At 39.7% G+C, this 24,230-nt stretch overlaps 1 protein-coding gene across 1 annotated transcript in view; it reads left to right on the plus strand.

The window, feature by feature from the left end:
* GRXCR1 (glutaredoxin and cysteine rich domain containing 1) overlaps positions 1-24,230 on the plus strand; it is a 132,089-nt gene that overhangs the window by 94,668 nt on the left and 13,191 nt on the right. The window contains exon 3 of the mRNA XM_027545393.1: positions 21,740-21,805. Within this exon, the coding sequence (XP_027401194.1) occupies positions 21,740-21,805 (66 nt within the window). The remainder of the gene's footprint in view (positions 1-21,739; positions 21,806-24,230) is intronic.

Genomic DNA, 24,230 nt, shown 5'->3' on the forward strand with positions numbered 1-24,230 from the left:
CTCAAGAGTCTTCTCCAATACCACAGTTCAACAACATCAATTCTTCGGTGTTCAGCTTTTTTATGGTCCAACTCTCAGATACATACACGACTACTTGAAAAACCATAGCTTTGACTAGATGGACCTTTGTCGGCAAAGTAATGACTCTGCTTTTTAATATGCTTTCTCGGTTGCTCTTAACTTTTCTTCCAAGGAGCAAGCATCTTTTCATTTCATGGCTGCAGTCATCATCTGCAGTGATTTTGGAGCCTAAGAAAATAAAGTCTGTCACTGTTTCCATTGTTTCCACATCTATTTGCCATGAACTGATGGAATCAGAAGCCATGATCTTAGTTTCTGAATGTTGAGTTTTAAGCCAACTTTTTCACTCTCTTCTTTAACTTTCATCAAAAGACTCTTTAGTTCTTCCTCACTTTCTGCCATAAGGGTAGTGTCATCTGCATATTGAGGTTATTGATATTTTTCCCAGAAATGTTGATTTCAGCTGGTGTTTCATTCAGCCTGGCATTTTGCATGATGTACTCTGCATACAAGTTAAATAAGTGGGTGACAATATCCAGCCTTGAAGTATTCTTTTCCCAATTTGGAACTAGTCTGTTGTTCCATGTCTACTTCTAACTGTTGCTTCTTGACCTGCATACAGATTTCTCAGGAGATAGATAAGGTGGTCTGGTATTCCTATCTCTTTCAGAATTTTTCACAGTTTATTGTGATCCACACAGTCAAAGGCTTTGATGTAGTCAATAAGGCAGAAGTAGGTGTTTTTCTGGAACTCTCTTGCTTTTTTGATGATCCAGCAGATGTTGGCAATCTGATCTGTGGTTCCTCTGCCTTTTCAATATCCAGCTTGAACATCTGGAATTTCTCAGTTCATCTACTGTTGAAGCCTTGTTTGGAGAATTTTGAACATTACTTTGCTAGCCTGTGAGATGAGTGCAATTGTGCGATAGTTTGAACATTCTTTGGCATTGCCTTTCTTTGGGATTGGAATGAAAACTGACATTTTCCAGTCCTGTGGCCACTGCTGAGTTTTCCAGATTTGCTGGCATATTGAGTGCAGCACTTTCACAGCATCATCTTTTAGATTTGAAATAGCTCAACTGGAATTCCACCTCCTCCACTAGCTTTGTTCATAGTGATGCTTCCTAAGGCCCACTTGACTTCACATTCCAGGATGTCTGACTCTAGGTAAGTGATCATACCATCTTGATTGTCTGGGTCATGAAGATGTTTTTGTATAGTTTTATGTGTATTCTTGCCACCTCTTCTTAATATCTCTGCTTCAGTTAGGTCCATACATTTTCTGTCCTTTATTGTGCCCATCTTTGCATGGAATGTTCCCTTGGTATCTCTAATTTTCTTGAAGAGATCTCTAGCCTTTTCCATTCTATTGTTTTCCTCTGTTTCTTTGCATTGATCACTGAGGAAGGCTTTCTTATCTCTCCTTGCTATTCTTTGGAACTCTGCATTCAAATGGGTATATCTTTTCTTTTCTCCTTTGCCTTTAGCTTCTCTTCTTTTCTCAGCTATTTGTAAGTCCTCCTCAGACAACCATTTTGCCTTTTTACATTTCTTTTTCTTGGAGATGGTCTTGAGCTCTGCCTCCTGTACAGTGTCATGAACCTCCATCCATAGTTCTTCAGGCACTCTGTCAGATTTAATCTCTTAAATCCATTTGTCACTTCCATTGTATAATCATAAGGGATTAGATTTAGGTCATACCTGAATGGTCTAGTGGTTTTCCCTACTTATTTCAATTTAAGTCTGAATTTTGCAACAAGGAGTTCATGATCTGAGCCACAGGCAGCTTCTGGTCTTGTTTTTGCTCACTCTATAGAGCCATTCTTTGCATCTTTGGGTGCAAAGAATGCAATCAGTCCGATTTCAGTATTGACCACCTGGTGATGTCCGTGTGTAGAGTCATCTCTTGTGTTGGTGGAAGAGGGTGTTTGCTGTGACCAGTATATTCTCTTGACAAGACTCTATTAGCCTTTGCCCTACTTCATTTTGTACTCCTAGACAAGGCTTTCTAAATCCAGAGTCTGTACTCCCAGCTACCCAGCTTGATTATGCTTTCTATCACTCTGCTGTACTTTGCCTAAAAAATTGCCAAATTCCTCCATTCCCTTTCTAGTCATATTTTTATTGATTGAAAGATTCCTTTCTTTTATTAATATAGAAATAAACTTGAAAGGTATGTATACTGAAACTTCAACCTCATCAGTAGAGAGCTCCATATGTTTTTCATAATCAATATGCTCCATGTACATATAACTAAGTAGAGCCAAAGACCAATTCAATCTGTCTCAAAAAGTGGAAAATATGAAAATCACAGTCTGAAGACAATATATTACAGAACTACTAGTTAATGATAAGTTTTAAAAATACAAATGACTGAATATAAATTCATCAGAGGTCTTATAAGAAAAAAAAAAAAGAATCTCATGTTCTTAAAAAGAAATAGAAAAACCACAGAATCTGCAACAAGACAAACTTGAATCCCACATTTATAACTTTTCCCAAAAGGAAATCATTCGTTCTAAACATTACAGGTGCTTCCTGACTTTTTCATAAGGCAGAAAAGAAATAATTACCTCTGAAAATGTAAATTTAAACTGAAGAAAAATATTTTTCACTTTTATTTTTCTTACCTGTAGTCATTGGTTCAATTTTGTATGTTGCAAAGAAATTTTACAAACTGGCTTAAAAAATGCTTTAAAAATGCTTAGCAAATTAGTAGATTTTGGGCACATGTACCTTTTTAAATTCCTTTGCACAACAAAGGAAACTGTAAACAAAACGAAAAGATTAGAATGGGAGAAAATATTTGAAAATGAAGCAATCAACAAGGGATTAATCTCCAAAATATACAAACAGCTCATGCAGCTCAATTAAAAAAAAAAACAAAAAACAGTCAAGAAATGAGCAGATCTAAATAGACATTTTTCCAAAGAAGACATGCGTTCAGTTGTTCAGTCATGTCCGACTCTTCGCGACCCCTGAACTATAGTCCTCCAAGCTCCTCTGTCAATGGAATATTCCAGGCAATAATACTGAGTGGGTAGCCATTTCCTCCTCCAGGGATCTTCCCAATCCAGAGATTGAGTTGGAGTCTCCTGTGTCTCCTGCATTGGCAGGCAGATTCTTTACCATTGAGACACCTGGGAAGGCCCCCAAAGAAGATACCTCAGTTCAGTTCAGTCGCTCAGTCGCGTCCGACTCTTTGCGACCCCATGAATCGCAGCAGGCCAGGCCTCCCTGTCCATCCCCAACTCCCGGAGTTCACTCAGACTCATGTCCGTTGAGTCAGTGATGCCATCCAGCCATCTCATCCTCTGTCGTCCCCTTCTCCTCCTGCCCCCAATCCCTCCCAGCATCAGAGTCTTTTCCAATGACTCAACTCTTCGCATGAGGTGGCCAAAGTACTGGAGTTTCAGCTTTAGCATCATTCCTTCCAAAGAAATCCCAGGGCTGATCTCCTTCAGAATGGAGTGGTTGGATCTCCTTGCAGTCCAAGGGACTCTCAAGAGTCTTCTCCAACACCACAGTTCAAAAGCATTAATTCTTCGGCGCTCAGCCTTCTTCATAGTCCAACTCTCACATTCATACATGACCACAGGTAAAACCATAGCCTTGACTAGACGGACCTTTGTTGGCACAGTAATGTCTCTGCTTTTGAATATGCTATCTAGGTTGGTCATAACTTTCCTTCCAAAGAGTAAGCATCGTTTAATGTCATGGCTGCAGTTGCCATCTGCAGTGATTTTGGAGCCCCCCCAAAATAAAGTCTGACACTGTTTCCACTCTTTCCCCATCTATTTCCCATGAAGTGATGGGACCAGATGCCATGATCTTCGTTTTCTGAATGTTGAGCTTTAAGCCAACTTTTTCACTCTCCACTTTCACTTTCATCAAGAGGCTTTTTAGTTCCTCTTCACTTTCTGCCATAAGGGTGGTGTCATCTGCATATCTGAGATTCTTGATATTTCTCCCAGCAATCTTGATTCCAGCTTGTGCTTCTTCCAGTCCAGCATTTCTCATGATGTACACCTAGATGGTTAAAAAACACATGAAAAGATGCTCAACATCATTAAATTATTAGAGAAATACAACTCAAAACCACAATGACATATCACCTCACATAGGTCAGAATAGCCATCATCAAAAAAACCTACAAACAATGAATGGAGAGAATGTAGAGAAAAGGGAACCCTTCTACACTGTTGCTGCTGCTAAGTCGCTTCAGTCGTGTCTGACTCTGTGCGACCCCATAGATGGCAGCCCACCAGGCTCCCCCATCCCTGGGATTCTCCAGGCAAGAACACTGGAGTGGGTTGCCATTTCCTTTTCCAATGCATGAAAGTGAAAAGTGAAAGTGAAATCGCTCAGTCATGCCCGACTCTTAGCGACCCCATGGACTGCAGCCCACCAGGCTCCTCCATCCATGGGATTTTCCAGGCAAGAGTACTGGAGTGGGGTGCCATTGCCTTCTACACTGTTAGTGAAATGTAAATTGGTGCAGCCTGTTCTGTATGGAGGTTTTTTAAAATACTAAAAGTAGAGCTACCCTATGATCCTGCAATCCCATTTCTGGTCATATATCTGGAGAAAACCATATTCCAAAAGATACATACACCCCAGTGCTCATTGCAGCAGTATTTATAATCACCAAGACCTGAAAGCAACCTAAGTGTCCTCGCCCCTTTCTTTGAAAGGAAAGCGATTCTTTGTTTCCTATACAGCAGTGAAGCCATTCTCCTGTGCTCCTTCTGTGCTTCTACTCCTATCCTAGCCCCAGGCCCACTTTTTTCCCTCAAGATACCCCCAAATTGGGACTTCTCCCCAAAACAGCTTTAACCCTTAAAAGGTATCTTGCTTGGAGCAATTGCTAGAAAATTTAAAAGTTTGTATAAAATCATCCTACACTGAATTAAGAGAATAGCATCAATTCACTAACTGCTAAGCAGCAAACTCTTAAACCAGTCCAGAGTATATGGTTGGCTTATTGGTTTGTAAGCATCAGTAAACAACAAGCCCACTGAATTCCTAAGATGGTTGGATATCAGATGGTTGCTGGAGATTAACTTCTATTTAATGTACATTTTTTTAACCTGTTGTGATGTATCAGCCTATGCTGATTGGGTTATTACCAAAACATGTTGGGGGAAGGGTGAAGACTATATTATCAGTTCATACTTTTTCCAGTCATATACTAGGGACAGTGTGTATAGCTATAAGCATTTCTTTCCTTCTACAATTTAATTCCTGCATCTTTCTCAGAGATTACTGATACCTTTATAATACCTTCAAAGTTACCTTCTTTGGTCATCTGTCAACTGCATTTGCAATGAGACTCTACTTTGTTCCTTTTGCTTGCCCCAAATAAAGTTGTCTTGCTCATAGCTTTTTTCTGAATTCACCTTGAGCAAGGGCTAAGGAGCATCAGGACTCAGTGGAGGATAGTTTGACATGAAGCTTGATGCTAGACTTTGCAAAGGGTGCAGCTTATTCCCTTCATTGAGTTTTTGACTCTTGAAAAGGATCCAGTTTAAAGCACTGATGTCAGGAATGAAGGTGAAGGTGAAGTCGCTCAGTTGTGTCCGACTCTTTGCAACCCCGTGGACTGTAGCCTACCAGGCTTCTCCATCCATGGGATTCTCCAGGCAAGAATACTGGAGTGGGTTACCATTACCTTCTCCAGGGGATGTTCCTGACCCAGGGATCGAACCCGGGTAACCTGCATTGGAGGCAGATGCTTTAACCTCTGAGCCACCAGGGAAGCAGGAATAGTGACAGTTATTTATTTTGCACTGTGAGGAGAGATATCTCAATTTATGTGGAGTTTTTCTGGAGAAGAAATCTATTTATTTTTACTCTTCAAAATGTAGACTCTTAGTAGTATATGTATCTTGCTGAAAACTTCTGAATGGTTTGCTTGTAATTGTTTGGGCTTGTGTTGAATATCCTTCTTATATTTTAGCTGATTTTGTCCCTCACTGCCAGCCTACTGGAACCAATGCTATGCTTTTTCCTGTTTCCTGTCCTCTGTAATCCTTCTTGTAAATACCAGGAGCAAAGAGATGATAGTTTATTTTGGTCTCACAGGAAATAAAGGTACTGGTACTTATGCTCTGATGTAAATGAGACCTGTATTGAGTGACAGTTTAGTCTCTGAGATATTTTCTTTAATTCAGTTAATTTAAAAAATTTAATCCTAATTTACTTAAAAACTTTAATTAAAAAAAATATTTTTATTTTGCAATAACCTTTGAGAGATTGGTTGGGTCCATTTTATTATCTGTAGCACATTCTTTAGCTTTAATTATATGTCCTCTTTTCTGTGGACCAATGTGTGTTTATTATGTTGAACCATAATAAGTAGCACTAATGGCAATGCCCTGTTGTTCAACCTTATGTTGTTCAAGAACAAAGAATCGCTGCAGGAAGGGAGACTGTGACCAGATTGCAAATTACAGGCTTTAAGGAGCCAGCCTGCAGTATTTCCTCTTGCTGCACCGAGTTATCCTACACTAATATCTGTGGGAGACAGTACACTTGGGGCATGAGAAGCCAGATATGGGGAAGGGCACCAGGACTTAGCATGTTGCTTTCTGTTCCTTAGTTCTGATGTGAAGGATTTTCGTCTATCAGGGAGGCCAAAGTTTTGAAAAGGAAGCCCACAGCATGAAATTTCATTCAGAAGTATTTAGGAGACATGCAGATGTGTCTGGCTCCATGCCAAGTGCCAGTTATATACAATGTTGAATTACATAGATGTTGTCCTGTCTCATGGAGCTTACATTCTACTGGGGGAGAGGAACAGGCAAATATTAGGAACATGTGCTAAATTACAGATAGAAAATTACTATGAAGTTAACAGGGTCTAAGATTGAGAGTAATTAGAAAAAGGGTTTATTTAATTTGGGTGATCAGAGGAGGTCTGTTTTAGGATCTGAGACTTGAAGCTAAGACTTGGAACATTACAATGAGGCCGCCATAAAAGCCACCCTGGGAGCTGTGAATTCTGATGGTAGAGCTTTTGTGCACTCAAGCAGGTGCTGATGCTCTAAGGCAGGAAAGAACTGGCATGTTTTGGGTGCTGTAAGAAAATTAAAGGGAAAACCAATGGGAAGATCATGAGCTTGACACAGAAGTGAGGCTGTGAAAGTAGCTTAGAGAATTAGAAGGAGACATGCTGCACAGGATCCTATAGATTATGGTAAGAGGTCTGGCCTCTGGTATAAATGGAAGACAAAAGTATTCAATGTTTTTAATGAGGGGAATGGCAAATGAGGTGACCATTCTGGCTTTGTAAAAGGTTATTCTGGTCTCTGCATGGAGTAGAGATTGATGGCGATCATGAATAAAACCTCAGAAATAGTGGACCTTTGAAACAGAATGTTAGCAATAGAAGTGACGAGAAATGGATGGTTTCAAAATAAACATTGTAGGTGAATAAATAGCACTTCTTGATTGCTTGGATGTGGGGTGATGAGTAAGGAGTCAAGATCAACTGCTAGAATGTTGATTTGAGTACCTGTCTACTTGGTGATGTCATTTATAGTTTAGTAACTAAGTAATTGGCCTTAAAGGCCTGGATAGTTTCCATATGAGGATTTATGCTTTGGGTCTTAGAAGCAGCCTCATTTATACATTCTAATAAAATTCCTTGACATTATTTTCACACCTCATAATGTCTTAACTGGTTAATTTGGTATTTTCATTTTTTTTTTTTGTTTTATTTTTAAAATGTTTCTGGGCTCTCTTTATCTTACTTTTCTTAGTCTACTGTGACTTTGGTTATATTATTTTACTTCACTAGTATATCTTTCCTAGTTTTTATTTGCTTAGTTTCATCTAGTTTTCATTGATTACATTAAACTTCTTTTTATTCTTGGAATCTGCTTTTAAATTTTACCTTTTACTGTTTTAGGTATGCTTTCATTTCTCTTAATTTATTTTATCTTATTATTTAGTATATTATCTTTTATCTGTGACTGTACTTTGCCTTATTAAATGGGTGGAAGATAAATGATCATTTCATGGATTAGCCCACCTTTTAAACAAGAGACTATATATTTACTCTCTAGAGTCCCTGAAACAGTCCCGAGAGCCTAGGTCCTTTAACAAATAACCTCTGTTTCCATCTATTTGCTTTTGTGCTTCACAGGAAGGAAATAGAGATGCACAGGTCAGAAATTTACAGCATAAGTTTGCCTGCACTGAGGGCATAATGAGATGCTGAAACACTCCATGAGGCTTAAGAAATGACAAGGTCTAAAATCTATGTTCTTTACTATCTACTATCAGTTAACATTAGACAAAATTTATCATATACTGCTTTTATAGTGTTTTAGTGCAATAATAGTAGTAATAGCAAGTATATTAACAGATATTATTATTAACCACTTTCTATGTTCTGTATTAAACAGTAACAACATGTGTTACTATCATGCTTTATCCTCATAGTATCCCTTAAAGATAGGTATTATTTTTAAAACATATATATGTATATATTTATAAGTGAAAAAAGTGAAGTTTGTTGAAGAAAAGCATAGACTTTGGAGCCAGGTAGACTTAGATTAGAGCTTTCCTGGTGGCTCAGATGGTAAATATTCTGCCAGCAATGCAAGAGACTCAGTTTTGATCCCTGGGTTTGGAAAATATAGGAGGGAATGGCTACCCGCTCCAGTATTCTTGCCTGGAGAATCCCATGGACAGAGGAGACTGGCAGGCTACAGTCCATGGGGTTGCAAAGAGTTGGACATGACTGAGCCGCCAACACACAGAGATTTAGATTGCAATCCTGACCTTGCCAACTGTTAGCTGTAGAGTGACCTTGAACAGGTACTCATAATACTTTTACAATTCCTTTGAGTCTTATGCTCTCTATTTTTACAACTAGGATTTTAAAAGACAGCTTGCAGGGAAGCAGTGCAGATTTAAAAAGTGATGCTTGCAGAGCACATGTTCATTAAGCTTTTGCTTAGAGGAGAGGCTTCTCCTAGGCTCTGCTATGGTGTCACTGCTGTAACTCCTTCCTCCCACATCCCTTGAGAACTGCCCTCCTGGCATTGTCCTACCCACTGAAACAGCCAGGAGATGAATCACAGAAGCCTTGTACTCTGAGAAAATTGTAAGCTAGGTTTCTTTGGAGGTCAGAGAGGCCAGAACAAAAGAAGATGAGAAAGGAGTACCAAGCTTTGTTCTCAGTCCTGATTTAGAGACCTGAGTTGATTCATCCTTCTTGAACTTGCCTTCAAAATCAGTGCCTTGATTTGCTTTTCTGGAACGGGAGATAGTCCTGGCAAGAAAAGCCCCTGGTAAAGTGGAGGAAAAGAGCCTAAAAATAGCTATAAGAATTCTCTCTGAACAAGGTTATTATTGTCACTCTATTTTACTTTTCCCCTAAATCTTGTAGCTAAAAGCAACAACAACAAAAATAACTTAAGTTTTGGGCAGTACCCAAGAATTTGTGCTGGTTTCTAAGTCACTCCCTCTGATGTCTTCCTCATCCTATCTCTTTGTCTCTATCTCTACCTTATCTCAACATAAATCTCTCTCTCTCTCTCTCTATATATATATAAGCACATCTATACTTATATATGCATACATATCTATATGTCTATATCAGTCTATATACATATTTTCCAATCATCTATGTGAATCATGCATGTGTTTGCGTGCTAAGTCACTGCAGTAGTGTTCAACTCTTTGTGGCCTCATGGACTATAGCCTGCCAGGCTCCTCTGTCCATTGGATTCTCCAGGCAAGAACACTGGAGTGGATTGCCGTGCCCTTCTCCAGGGGATCTTCTTGATCCAGTGATCGAACCTGTGTCTCTTACATCTCCTGCACTGGCAGGCAGGTTACCACTAGTGCCACTTGGGAAGCCCAAATCATGCATAGGTTATTCTTATAAACAAGGTAGACGATGTATATTTGTCTCTCAAAGAAGTCTGAGTTGGAGGTAGTGCAGGGGTACAGACTGTCTCTTTTCCATAAGTGATTCTTCTAAATTACTGCACCTCCCTTCAGGGTGAGCCTCACTCCATGGTTCCCAGCTTATTTAAAAGAGAAAATATAAGAGAATCTGCCTAATTTAAGAGTGTGGCTTGGGAGCAGCTTGCATTACTTCTGCTCACATCTCACTGGCAAGGACTTAGTCGTATGGCTGCATCTAACCACACAGAGGCTGAGAAAAATAGGCTCTCACTGTATGCTCTGCCCAAAGAGGTCTCAGAGGATTTTCTAACTACAAAGGAGACTGGAGCATGGATAATAACAGTGGAGCAGAGGTAATTAGTATTCTCCCCATACTATTATAGATGGAAGATAGTCCCACTGTGAGAAGGTCACTGCAGTTGATTTCAGAAAAGAAAGCAACTGACAATGTCTTTCCAAATGCCATTTCTGAAATTAAGCTAAATGAAACATCCATGACTTATACAAGTTTGCTGAAAACAAGAAGAAACACATATTTTAATTTCCAAGGCTCTATGTGTGCCTGTTTAGTTGCTCAGTTGTGTCTGACTGTGACCCCCCATGAACTGTAGCCGCCAGGCTCCTCTGTTCATGGGATTTCCCAGGCAAGAATAGTGGAGTGGGTTGCCATTCCCTTCTCCTGGGGATCTTCCAGCCCAGGGATCGAAACTGGGTCTCCTGAATTGCAGGTGGATTCTTTACTGTCTGAGAGACCAGGGAAGCCATGCTAAACACATAAGAGGCATTATCTCATTTATTTCTTACAACTCTGCATGATAGAGTTATTTTTATCTTCATTTTATAGCTGAGAAGGCTGATGTTTGGAAGGATTAACTGCCCAAACTCACACGGCACATAAGTAGCCAAGACAGGATTTAATGTGTGGCTGAGCCCACCAGTTTAACCCCAGTGCTACAACCTTCTCAGTAGATCTTGTTACTGGTATGATTTCCTTTCCCTTAGGATTAAAGGAGGATTACCATCATCCTTATTCTCTTGTTCTGAAGATACATAATAAATGGACTCCTAATAGAATGAAAGGAATCATCTGATTTGTGGCTGATTGGGTTCATTACTTTCTGTTTTTCTTTCCAGATTCATTCTCTCCTTCTCTGGTCTGCTGTGGGCAAACTTAACAAACTGCACCACTCAAATGCCTTGAGTGTCTGATTTCAAGTGCTTTGCCCTCTGACATCAGTCAGAAGGAGAGTAGAGCAGGAAATCTGAGGGAGGCAGGAAACTGCAGTATTTATTTTCTCTGCTCCCTTCATTCTGAGGTGCACCTCAGGCAGACCTTGAATTCCTCTGTGGTCCCTTTCCCACGACTACATCTTTTGTTGGGCTCTGTATTCATTAAGTTGGCTTAAAGCTCAACATTCAGAAAACTAAGATTATGGCATCTGGTCCCATCACTTCATTGGAAATAGATGGGGAAACAGTGGAAACAGTGTCAGACTTTATTTTGGGGGCTCCAAAATCACTACAGATGGTGACTGCAGCCATGAAATTAAAAGACACTTACTCCTTAGAAGGAAAGTTATGACCAACCTAGATAGCATATTAAAAAGCAGAGACACTACTTTGCCAACAAAGGTCTGTCTAGTCAAGGCTATGGTTTTTCCTGTGGTCATGTACGGATGTGAAAGTTGGACTGTGAAGAAAGCTGAGCACCAAAGAATTGATGCTTTTGAACTGTGGTGTTGGAGAAGACTCTTGAGAGTCCCTTGGACTGCAAGGAGATCCAACCAGTCCACTCTGAAGGAGATCAGTCCTGGGTGTTCTTGGAAGGACTGGTGCTAAAGCTGAAACTCCAGTATTTTGGCCACCTCATGTGAAGAGTTGACTCTTTGGAAGACTCTGATGCTGGGAGGGATTGGGGGCAAGAGGAGAAGGGGACAACAGAGGATGAGATGGCTAGATGGCATCATTGACTCGATGGACAGGAGTTTGGGTGAACTCCAGGAGTTGGTGATGGACAGGGAGGCCTGGCGTGCTGCGATTCATGGGGTCGCAAAGAGTCGGACACGACTGAGCGACTGAACTGAACTGAATTGTATACATTAAACTCAAACGTAGTAACAGCTTCCTCTTTTTGCCAGCACTTGGGTGCTTCATCAAGCCTGTTGGTTTACTTAATGCTGTTCATACTTCTGTAAATGGGTCCCTCATTAAATGCTCTTCAGCTAAATTGTTTGTACATCCAAGTTTCCTTCTGGGATCCTGAAAGTTGCATTTATTGGGTTTATTCTCATAAATTAAACAAACAAAAATATTAGATAACCCATGACCCTTTTACATGGTAGAACTTTATAAAAAATAGTATAGCTCCTTTATTTCATGAGCATGAATTTCACTACAGCGATGTCTTTCTAGGTAGCAGCTAGGTGGGAGTGGTGCTTTGATCTTTTGATAATTTTACTATGTTGCTGTTGTTCAGTCGCTAAGTCTTGTCCAATTCTCTGCGACCCCCTGGACTGCAGCACTCTAGGCTCCTCTGTCCTCCACTGTCTCCTGGAGTTTGCTCAAATTTACTAAGGCAGTAATGACAAAATAAAGTAATTTTCATTGACTGCTGCAGTGATGATTCTTCAGTTAACCCCTCTGTGTTTAAATATCCTTGGATCCCATCTGGGTTAAACCCCACTCAAGTAGGAGCTCCCTCCTATTGATGAAATTTTAACTGACATTTTGATCAACTAATTATATTTCTCAATTATTCTCACCATATGAGTCTTTCTCAAATATTTTTCCTGCTGAGTAATTAAATATCCATGTGTCCCAGAAAAATAATCAACTCAATTTTCATCAACAAAGTTTTTCACTAACTGTCCCTTTTTGACTCCTCAGAGTCCTAGTTGAAAGCTTGCTAAATCTCCAGTAATAAAGAATACTTTAGCCATTCTACAACTTAGCTAAGAACTTTTATTGTCTGGAAAGTCCTCAAGTATGTCACCTTTCAATAGGTTACACAAATGAGTTTTTCATCCCACTGTTTTATTTAACCCCCCCTTTTATTACAGTCCCTTTATGGTGGCATTATCCCAAAACAATTGTGAGACTCTTGTTGATTTGCAAGTACCTTTTATTATTTATTGACTGTGGATGGAAAATGTTTGTGAACCAGATTTCGAGAGCTTGAAATCGATTCTAGCTTATAAATGTCCTTGGGGAGTTCAATAATAATAATAATAATAAACAAGTAAATGACTACTATTTATTGAATTCCTATCATGCATTATACAAAGTTCTAGACTCATATCATTTCATGCCATCTTTCCAACAACACTGTACACATTATTATACACAATTTACAAATAAGGAAACTGAGTCTTAAAGAGTTTTTGTCCAAGTTAATTTGTAAGTGGAGACACTGGGATTTAATCTGGCATCTTATTAAAAAATCCTTTGATTGTAAAAATAGACAAGTTGGACTACCTCAAACTAAAAAGCTTTTGCACGGCAAGGGAATCCATCTACAGAATGAAAAGTCAACCTTCAGAATGGGAGGAAATATTTGCAAATCATACATCTAATAAGGGGTTAATATTCAAAATATAAATTCAATAGTGAAAAGGCAAATAATGCAATTAAAAAATCGGCAGAGGATCTGAATGAACATTTTTCCAAATAAGACTTACAGATGGCCAAGAAGTATATAAAAAGGTACTCAGTGTCCGTAATCCTCAAGAAAATGCAAGTCAAAACCATGAGACATCACCTCACACCTGTTAGAATGACTGTCAACAGAAAGACAAGAAATGACAAGTGTTGGCAAGGATGTGAAGAAAAGGCAACCCTTGTACACTATTGGCGAAAATACAAATTGGTGCAGCCACTGTGCAAAATAGTATGGGTGTTCCTTAAAAACCTAAAAATAGAACTACCAAACAATCCAGCAATTCCACTGCTGGGCGTTTATCTGAAGAAAACAAAAACACTAACCCCAAATATATATGCACTCTCAGTGTTCATTTCTGCATTATTTACAATAGCCAAGATACAGAACAACCTAACTGCCCATCAATTGATAAGTGGTTAAAGAAAATAAGATACATATATGTTTTTCAACCATAAAAATGAAGGAAATCTTGCCATTTGTGATCTCATGGATGGTCCTTTATGGCATTATGCTAAGTGAAATAAGTCAGAGAAAGGAAGCTACAATATGATCTCACTTATATGTGGAATCTAACCCCTACAAGACAAATTAAAAAAAAAAGAATCCCCCGAAGTCATAGATACAGAGAACAGATGGATGTTTGCCAAAGGTATAGTGGGCAGAAATAAAATGGGTGAAGAGGAGTCAAAAGGTACAAATTTCCAGTTATAAAACAAATAGGTTATGTGATATTATGTACAGAATGGTAACTGTTGTTAATAGTACTTACTATACTGAATATTTGAAAATTGCTAAGAGAGCATATCTGAAAAGTTCTGATCACAAGAAAAAATATTGTAGCTATGTATGATGATGGGTGTTAACTGGACTTCTTATAGTGATCATTTCACAGTATATACAAATACCAAATCATAATGTTATACACCTGAAAATAGTTAGATGTTATATGTCAATTATATCTCAGTTAAAAAAAAAAAACTTTGTGAGCTTAATCATTGTATTCTAAAATTCAATTTACGAGGCGAAAATTTTGTGACACAGTAGGTGACAATCTAAATCTATTAAATAATGCAGTCTTCTGGCTTATTCTGCTCAACCCTTAATACTGTTTTCTTTTAGCTTGGTAACTTGGTATCGCTTTTATATGATTTGATATTAATATTAAAGCAAAAGGAGAGGTGGCCTTCTTCCATAAGAAAGACAATAATACACATTGTTAAGAACATCTATTTTGATGATATGGATTTACTATAAAAAACAATCAAGATTAACCTCCATAGGAAGTTTTGTTCTTTAGAACCACACTGAAAAAATTAATTACATAAAACTAAAATCAGTCTTTGGCAGGTATTTTCTAACACTAAAAGTCTGTGTTATATAATTGCACAAAACAAGTCAGCTAGTTTAATTTTACGCTTACTTCTCCCTGCCAGGGACAGAGGAATACTGTGCTTTTTAGAATGAAATTATCCACAGGAGCCTTTACTGGTTTTTTTAGACACTGGTGGGATACTGCTTCAGCTGTTTTGAACATTTTCCAAGTCTAAGTGTTTCGTGTAGAATACCAGGGCCTCGGTGGAGTTTGCTCATATGCTGGAGACGATCCAAAGCTAATTCCTGAAGTCAATCCTGCCTTTGTCAGCTGGGCTCAGGTGGCCTATCTCCAGGGTGGATGTAACCTTCCATTCTGGGCCACATGGCAACCATAACAATACACATTTGTTGAACACATCCTTTGGCAGGCATCCTGCTGCGTAGTAGTTGAGTTGCTTAAACACCAGCTCTGCCATCTGCTCTCCTGATTGCACAGCCGAAGGATCCTTTAGCAGCCAGGACTTGACAGTCCTAGCCTCCTGGGCTTCATCAGAAGTCAACTGCCAGTGGTTTGTTCTTTGCTTCCTATCATGTGCCCAGATGAGAGAAGTGATAACTAGAGGAAATCATTTGCATTGTCTTCATCCCTCTGTCTACTCTAGGTATCTGTCTTTCTGTTTTGGTCCCTTGCAAGTTTACCTCCACCAAGGTACATGTTGATTCATGACCTTGTTTATTTTCCTTTGTAAGTGGCAATTATTATAAGAAACTGCCATTTGGAGTTTATTACTGCATTTACTACAAAAAGATAGAAGACATAAATCTAGCAAATATTTATTGAGTGTGTATAGTGCACCCCACAAAGTGCTGGTCCTTGAAGAAGTTGTAGCCCCTGTCATCACCACTAGGATTGCAGTGCAGTGGGACACAGTGTGGTCTAACAGCACAGAGGTGGGAAGGACTGATTTTTGTCTTAGTAAATCAAAGACATTTCATTGAGAAGGTAACATTTCCACTGGGTTTGGAAGGATGTACAGGAGTTTCCCAGAAGAGGATGGTGAGGATAGGAGAAACTTTGGGCAAAAGGATGGAGCATGAGCAAAGGCATATTATATTATGCAAGGATGCGGTGTGTCCAGGAAAATGGGAGAAATTCAGAGTATCAGCATATGGTATTAGAGCACAGGGCTGGAAAGGTTGGTCCAAAAAGATAGTGAAGGCCTTTGTAGATGGTGCTAAGGATGTTGGGTTTCATCCCAGTTACTCAAAGATATAATAAAATATGGGGAGAGAAATAAGTGCAGGGAGGCATTAGAGAGGGAAAAGGAACCTGAAAAGCAGGAGAGATGAAATCATATATTGTTTGGTTCAAGAGCCATTTCTGTATTGACCTGGAGACTATGGGCTTCTCTGGTGGCTCAGTGGTGAAGAATCTACCTGCCAATACCTGCAAATGCAGGAGATCTGAGTTCGATCCCTGAGTCTGGAAGATCCCTGAGAAGGAAATGGCAATCCACTCCAGTATTCTTGCCTGGGAACTCCTATGGATAGAGGAGCCTGGCAGGCTACAGTCCATGGGGTCACAAAGAGTCAGACACAACTTAGGGTCTAAACAATAACAAAAACAAATACTAATGTTTTATAGTTAATAAAAAGGCAAGGGTTATTTATTATATCAGCCAATTCTTCTAAAATCTTATGTAAGGCATTGCATTGTGTAAACTACTCTGCTAAGGAAACTTTGTTTCAGTGGAGGATCTGGCTCAGAATGAAACTTAAGGCTCAATCATAGATATCATTTTGTGTTTTACATATGCCACATCATCATATGTAAACTATCAAAGTAAGTATTATTATCACAGTTTTTGAAATGAAGAAACTAAAGTATGAAGAGCATAAGGGAGGTACCCCAGGCCTTGTATTTGACTAACAGAAAGGCCTGGGATACTGCCCTTATCATCACACTTCAATGTCTTCATTTCAAAAATCATGACAATAATACTTACTTCACACCGATGATTAAAAGAGCCAGTGTCTGTAAACCACTTAACCTATCACTATAATCATTATTTTCAGGAAGATATTAATTTTCGGAAAAAAACATGATTCTACATTAATTGAAAAATATATTAGAAATATTTCCACAGGTATATTGGCAGTCTTGGCAAACTGCGCCAATCAATAGAGTCATTACTTAATTTCTACTTGCGTGGACTTGTATGTGGAGTTATATTTTAAAAGCAACAAACTCACATGTGACATTCCTAGCCAAATACCAGCCAGGAAAAAAGACTATTTCCCAAGAATGCTGATGCTTAAGGAAATGCTCTCCCTTTTATGGACACAAGGGCTTCATTATTGGCCAAGTAATAATTGGAAAGCTCTCGATGGAAAACAGTATGGAATAAGACCTTTGGAATATGTAAATGCAGTGCAGACAGAGTTACTTTGGTAAATATCAGGTTGGGAGTTACCCTGGTAAGTGTCCCAAGTCTCGGGTTGGGAGGAATCTAATTTTTCCCTGCATTGGCAGGCACTGGCAGGCAGAATTTTTACTGCTGAGTCACCGTGAAAGCCCATAGTCTTTGCCAATGAGGCTGAGATTCCCATCCTGTTGCTGCTGCTGAAGAGCAGAGAGAACACCATTTGATGCCTTTGTCCTCCCTGTAGGATCTTGCACTTAGATTCAGCAAGGACAAGGTCAGGTGGAGGGTGCAGATGTGGAACCCTGTGGACAAGCAGGCAATTTTGGTTGTTATAACAGCTCAATACATAGCTCAGGGACCAGCGGGCTCTTCCCAAGGAAACCAGGGGAGGTCCGGCCACGTGGAGCTGTGGCGGAGGCCACATTGAGCAGCTGCAGTGAGGAGGGTGGAAATTCTTAGCTCCTAGGTCTCTATTAGAGAGCAGAGCTTTTTCTCCCTCAAGAACTTGGTCTACCATTTGTGCTACAGGCATGCAGATGTCTCCAAGAGCATAGACTCTCCTGCCTTTCATTATTACATGGCTTATGTGAGCACAGCCTGAGTTTCTCATGAAACATGGAATCTGCTCCTGTAGTACTGATGGTGCTGGAATGATTTGGCTGCAGAGAGTAAATTTCATGCATCTCAGGGTAGTGAGATAGTCCTTTCCTGACCTGCGCATGGTATTCTAAACAGCAGACTAAGGCACCTTGCTAAGATAAGGAAAGATCTGGGAAGAAGATGCATGATGGCTGCATGGGTACATTCATATGTTTTGTAGTCCCTGGGGTACATTTTCTTTCATTGAAGAAAAATGAGTGATATATTCTCCTTAATGCTTAGTTCAGGTACCAAATTTCCTGAGGCTTTTCCCATTTTAGTTTATGCAGAGAACCCGTGTCTCCTGTAACTCCTAAAAGAAATAGAATGTAGCACAAGTAAAATACACCAGTTATCACCACATTTTAGGCTTTTAATGTTTTGTTTTGGTGTTTCCTTAGTTTGTTCTCACTCTAAGTCAGTCATATCTGTATTCCTGGCAAAACCACTGACAAACAAAGGAATATAATTTGTTTTCCGTAGCCCTATATATTCATTCACTATGCTTTGTTGGACATTCCTGATTGTGATTAAGATGATATGTGTGCATGTGTGCTAAGTCACTTCAGTCTTGTCTGACTCTCTGCCCTACCAGGGCTCCTCCAGGCTCCTCTGCTTATGGGATTCTCCAGGCAAAAATACCGGAGTGGATTACCATGCCCTCCTCCAAGGGATCTTGCCAATCCAGGGATCAAACTCACATCTTCTGTCTCCTGAATTGGCAGGCAGGTTCTTTACCATTAGCACCAATATAAAATAAACTGAAGTAAATGAAATGCAAAACTAAAGGCTCCTGTACATCCCTGGTGGAGTTTCCTGCCTGTCTTAAAAGTCTCACCTAATCTTCAAACTCCTGCCTGTCTTAAAAGCTCTCACCTAATCTTCAAAGTCCAGATCAAATGCCACCAACCTCAGAAAGTCTTTTCTGCTCCCCATAAGCAGATCTTCTTTTCTCCCTGCTGGGATCTCCTGGTTCATCCTTTTCCTGCATCACTCATTTAGCAGGCATCTCCCATTCTCCTTGAGGGTTACTTGGTTGTGTGTTTACATAAAAATGTATTGTAATCTCCTAACATGAGGGCCTTTTTTAATTTTTTAAATGAGTCTTTGTGTTTTTCACCCTGCTCAGCACAAACAGGAATCCAGGAAGTATTTTTTTTATGTGATGATATTTCTGTCTGTCTTGTACCGGGGTCCAACCCCGTTGGATCCAACCCCGTTGGATCCAGGGAATTCTAAGCAGGGACAGCATTGGTGAGGATCAGGAAACAATTGCTTAATTAAATGTTAATTAAGGATATAAAGAGTGGTTAAATAAGGATAGCTCAGTGAGGAAATTCAGTGGAGAAAAGAGGCTGAATAATTCAGCCAGAAGGTGAGAGAAAGAACGACATGGGGAGACCAAGCTTCGGTGAACAAGGCCTGCACTTTATTTCCCAAAGTAGTTTTTATACCTTAAGTTATGCATAGAGGATAATGGGGGAAGGGGTAGAGTCATGCAGTAAGCCAGGCTTTCTTCCTGTAAATTTATCATATGCAAAAGTTTAGGTGATTTGCATCCTCTTCTGGCCTGGAGGCCTGTTAACATTTTAAGACCCTTTCTTCAGAAATCTTATTTTTCTCTAAAGGTGATTAGTCAGGCGCCACCCTCCAAAAGCATTAGATAAAGTTTCATTCATACAGGGCAAAGGTGTGGTGGGCTATAACAAGAAAAAGAATTAACTCAAGGGCCCAAGGTTACAAACATTAAAGCTACTACTTACACCAATTATATTAATCAATACACTGCCAGGGACACAGTAGGTAAGGGATATGGAGACTTAGCAGCAAACATTGGCCCAACAAGTGAAAAACCCTTCACCAATATAATTTCTAATCAATCTTTTAACTGCTCAAAGGAATCTGTATTTAGACAATTTAGAACATCTCATGCCTCTCACAGTTGTGAACTAAAACACTCTTATCACACCCAAGAACTTCATTAACTGGAGCTGTAATTTAACTCTTTTTCAGAGAGAGGTGGTGGGGGACAGTCCCCGTAAAGTCAGAGGTGTAGGTGAGAGCACAAAGCAGTAAGTAGGCAGACTCTGGTTTTGGGGGCAGATGCTCGAGAATTTCCAGGGGAACTCCTGAGGCTCGATCCCGCCTTTGCGTATGCCGAGCCTCCTTCCTCATGACGTTTGCTACGGGTGGAGTTCCTCATGCTGGCTTCCGGCAGTCTTGATTAATCAAAAATGGCATTCATGAATTCTCAGTCGCTCGTTGTGTCCAACTCTTTGTGACCTCATGGACTGTAGCCCCATCTGGTTCCTCTGTGCATGGGATTTTCTGGGCAAGAATACTGGAGTGTGTTGCCATTTCCTACCTCAAATAAAAAATGGATTCAACACTTATTTTTTGCCAGGGATATGATGTGAAAAAGGCAGAGGTGGTCTTGTCTTTGATAGAAAATAATGATGTCTTCCTTCTTTCCCCTCTATGGCTGGATGTTGGGAAATAGAGTGGGAAAAGGTAGGTAGAGGCTGGAAGGGAAAGGAAAATGGAGTAGTTCCAAAAGACACGATGGGTTTGTGGGAAAGTGCATACATTGCCTCTGTTTTCCTTTTTCACAGTAAAATTTTAAAAGTTGAAAACATTAGCTCTCAAGTAAATCCCCTGCTGGTGTTCTAGTTCCAACTCTGCTTTTTCTCTGGGTGACCTTGGAATTGTTATTTAATCTCACTGAGGCTCAATTTCTACTGTTATGAGAATCCACCACATCAAATTAGATGATGTCGGTGTCTACTCACAATAGGTACTTTTGTGGATGCTTAGTAATTTTATTATTACTATTATGCATGACTCTAAGGAGGGGAGGTCCAGGACTGCCTGGAAGAGGGCAGAGGTAGCCCAGGCTGGGGATTTGCTCAGAGGCTTCCTTTCCCAGGTGGCTGGCTTCAGCTTCCTGAACAACTCTGAAGGGTATGCTGGAATCTTCCATATCTGGACTTCATCTGATAGCTGTGGGTTCCCATCGCTCAACTTCTGCTGGCAATCCTCCTTTTGCCCACCATTAGCCTTACTAGAGGGGAGAATATGTGAAGAGAAATTTCTACTCCTTTGGTTTCCTGCATCTAGGTTTTATTGTTATTATTTAGTTGCTAAGTCATGTCTGACTCTTTTGCGACCCCATGGACTGTAGCCTGCCAGGCTCCTCTGTCCTTGGAATTTCCCAGCAAGAATAATGGGGTGGGTGACCATACCCTTCTCCAGGGGCTCTTCCTGACCTAGGGATTGAACTTGCATCACCTGAACTGGCAGGCAGATTCTTTACCACTGAGCCTCCAGAGAAGACTGGTTTTAGGTTTATTTAGATCTGAAGTGACAGAGAAGGCGATGACACCCCACTCCAGTACTCTTGCCTAGAAAATCCCATGGACAGAGGAGCCTGGTAGGCTGCAGTCCATGGGGTCGCTAAGAGTCAGACATGACCTAGCAACTTCACTTTTCACTTTCAGGCACTGGAGAAGGAAATGGCAACCCACTCCAATGTTCTTGCCTGGAGAATCCCAGGGACGGGGGAACCTGGTGGGCTGCCATCTATGGGGTCGCACAGAGTCAGACACGACTGAATCGACTTAGCAGCAGTAGCTGCAGCAGATCTGAAGTGAAAAATCCTGTTCAGTATTTTCTGGGTTAAACTTTCCCGTCTAGAACTTTTTTTCTCAAATACTAACAAAATGGATTTTCTTTCTCCCCTACCCTCTCTTGTTAATAGGGTGCTGAGAAAATTTTGTCAATGAACGAATCAGGAGAACTGCAAGACCTCTTAACCAAAATTGAGGTAATTGTGCTTTTAGCAACTTATTTTTAGTAATCAAAATGTTCAACACATTTTGATTGTAATTGAGTTTCCCTAATTGAATTTTTCCCTGCATGTTCTTACAAATATGTAACAGGATACGTGTGGCAGTTTTAATTTGCTACCACCTGCCATGAGGTTTGCTCCAGCTAGAGTGACTTTAGTGTTAGTGTCTAACAACCTCATAGTATTAGGTGAAAATTCCAGTCAGCTTTATTAGAACCGAATTCTCTGTTATAGAGATGTTGATGAGGTATTTCAAGTCAGGCCATTGTCTGGAAGCACAAATAACGTTTTTTATGTAAATTATTTTCCTTTTTCCCAAAGACCAGCTCGCCATTTCTAAAGATAACAGAAAAACTTATTTCTCCAAAAGTGCACCTTTTAATTTTGTTCCTGTACTTTTAATTACAACATCTCAGAAATATTTATTTGGATATATAATGTATCAAATCAGTATGTACCCAGAAAGTCCTTAATATCTCTCAATTTTATCAGCCTATTTCTCTCTATATGTAGAATTAAATTATATATATTTTATAGCCTAACTGGGTCATCTTGAGAGTGAAAAAGGTGCATTAGTAATTTTTCTGGGACAGTGAACATGACTCAGACTTTCCCAGGTGAAACATGCAATATGGTTACATGGATTGGATGTGCCATGGCCAGCTCTTTGTGGTCCAGTCTCCTTTGCTGACCTCTTTTCTGATTTTCTTCCATTCCTTCCACTTCATGGCTTCTTAGTCCCTTTCCTTCTGTCTGCCTAGCCTGCTATTGTTCCATTGCCTCATTCTTCTCCACCATCATCAAGGCCCCTCTGTGGCATCACATCTTTCCTACATCATTCCAGATTTCTCCCACCTTCGCATTCCTGTATCCCTCTTTTTCTCAGGTGTTTATCACAGTCATTTAATTTTTCTTACCTCTTTTCTTTGAACATTTGAGTCGTGTCCCAAATGAACTATATGCTCCTTGGTGTTAGGAATCATGTTTTATTCATATTGTAATCTTGCCCAGAAGGACAAATACAATGATGGTGTGTACATCATAATCTAAAACTCCTCTCAGCTCTAAAATCTGTATAGATGGGTTTGTTTCTTTCCTTTCATCCCTATACTGTACTCCAGTCCCATCAATTTGATGAAACCATCAATTTGGGTTAATATGTGCCTTTTAATTTAAGTGATTTAACTCAATGTGTATTATTATTTTCTTTGCATACTTTTATTTGTACAAATGATGTTATGTAACACACCTAATTGTGTTTCAAATTCCTTTCTATAGGCACTATGCTTTTAAGAACCACCTATATTACTTCGTGAACCTTTCATCCCCTCTTTTAAATTGCTTCATACTTCTCCAGGACAGTACAATTGAATCCAGCTTTCTCTGATGATGGAGATGTTTTTACTGTATCCTATCCAACATAGTAGTCACTGGATGCATGTGGCTATTGAGCACTTAAAGAATAGTTAGTGTGGCTGAAGAACTGAATTTTTAATTTTATTTAACTCTATTTGATTTAAATTCAAATCAAGTAAAAATTTTTAAATAAGTAATATGATTAACCGTATCTGACAAATAGCTTATATTTTGGACAGTGCAGCTGTAGGTGGCTCCCATACTATTTTTTATCTACTCATCCACTGATGTCCTCTAACTTCCCCTTCAAATAAACTGCTGCAAGGAGTAACCTGGACCACGTTCGTTTGTGAATTTCTCTGAGAGTAGAAATCACTGGATAATAGCTTGTGTGTATCCCCACTTTTTCAGGTAGTGCCAGATGGCTCTTCATTATATTTGCACCATCCAATACTCCCTCCTACAGAGAAAGAGGTTTCCTATGTTCTCACATTCCCCACAATTGTTTTACATTGTTCCATAATTTTTGCCAAGGTAGTAGGGATAAAGATATATAGCCTTATCATTTTATTAATGTTTTTCTGATAACCATTGAGTTTGGGCATTTCCTTGTATGCTTGTTAAATTTTTAAATTTCTTCTTCTGTATGTTGTATATTACCATAAAGCATCTACCTACAATGCGGGAGACCCAGGTTTGATCCCTGGATCTGAAAGATCCCCTGGAGAAGGAAATGGCAACCCACTCCAGTTCTCTTGGCTGGAAGATCCCATGGACAGAGGAGCCTGGTAGGCTACAGTCCATGGGGTCCCAGAGTCTGACACGACTGTGCGCAACTTCACTTTCTTTCTTTCTTTTCTTTATGTTGTATATTCTTATCCTTTCCCATTAAAAATCTTGGGACTTTTGCTGTTGTTGTTGGCTTTCAGAAGATCCTCTATAATCTAGATGTTAACTTTTTGTTGGTTTTAATAATTGTCAATATTTCCTTCCCTAGTTTTAGATTCTTTCTTCGTGTCCTTCATCCAATAGAAACCTTCTGATA

The sequence above is a fragment of the Bos indicus x Bos taurus genome, chromosome 6 (genome assembly GCF_003369695.1).
Source record: "Bos indicus x Bos taurus breed Angus x Brahman F1 hybrid chromosome 6, Bos_hybrid_MaternalHap_v2.0, whole genome shotgun sequence".
NCBI classification, from domain to species: Eukaryota; Metazoa; Chordata; class Mammalia; order Artiodactyla; family Bovidae; genus Bos; species Bos indicus x Bos taurus.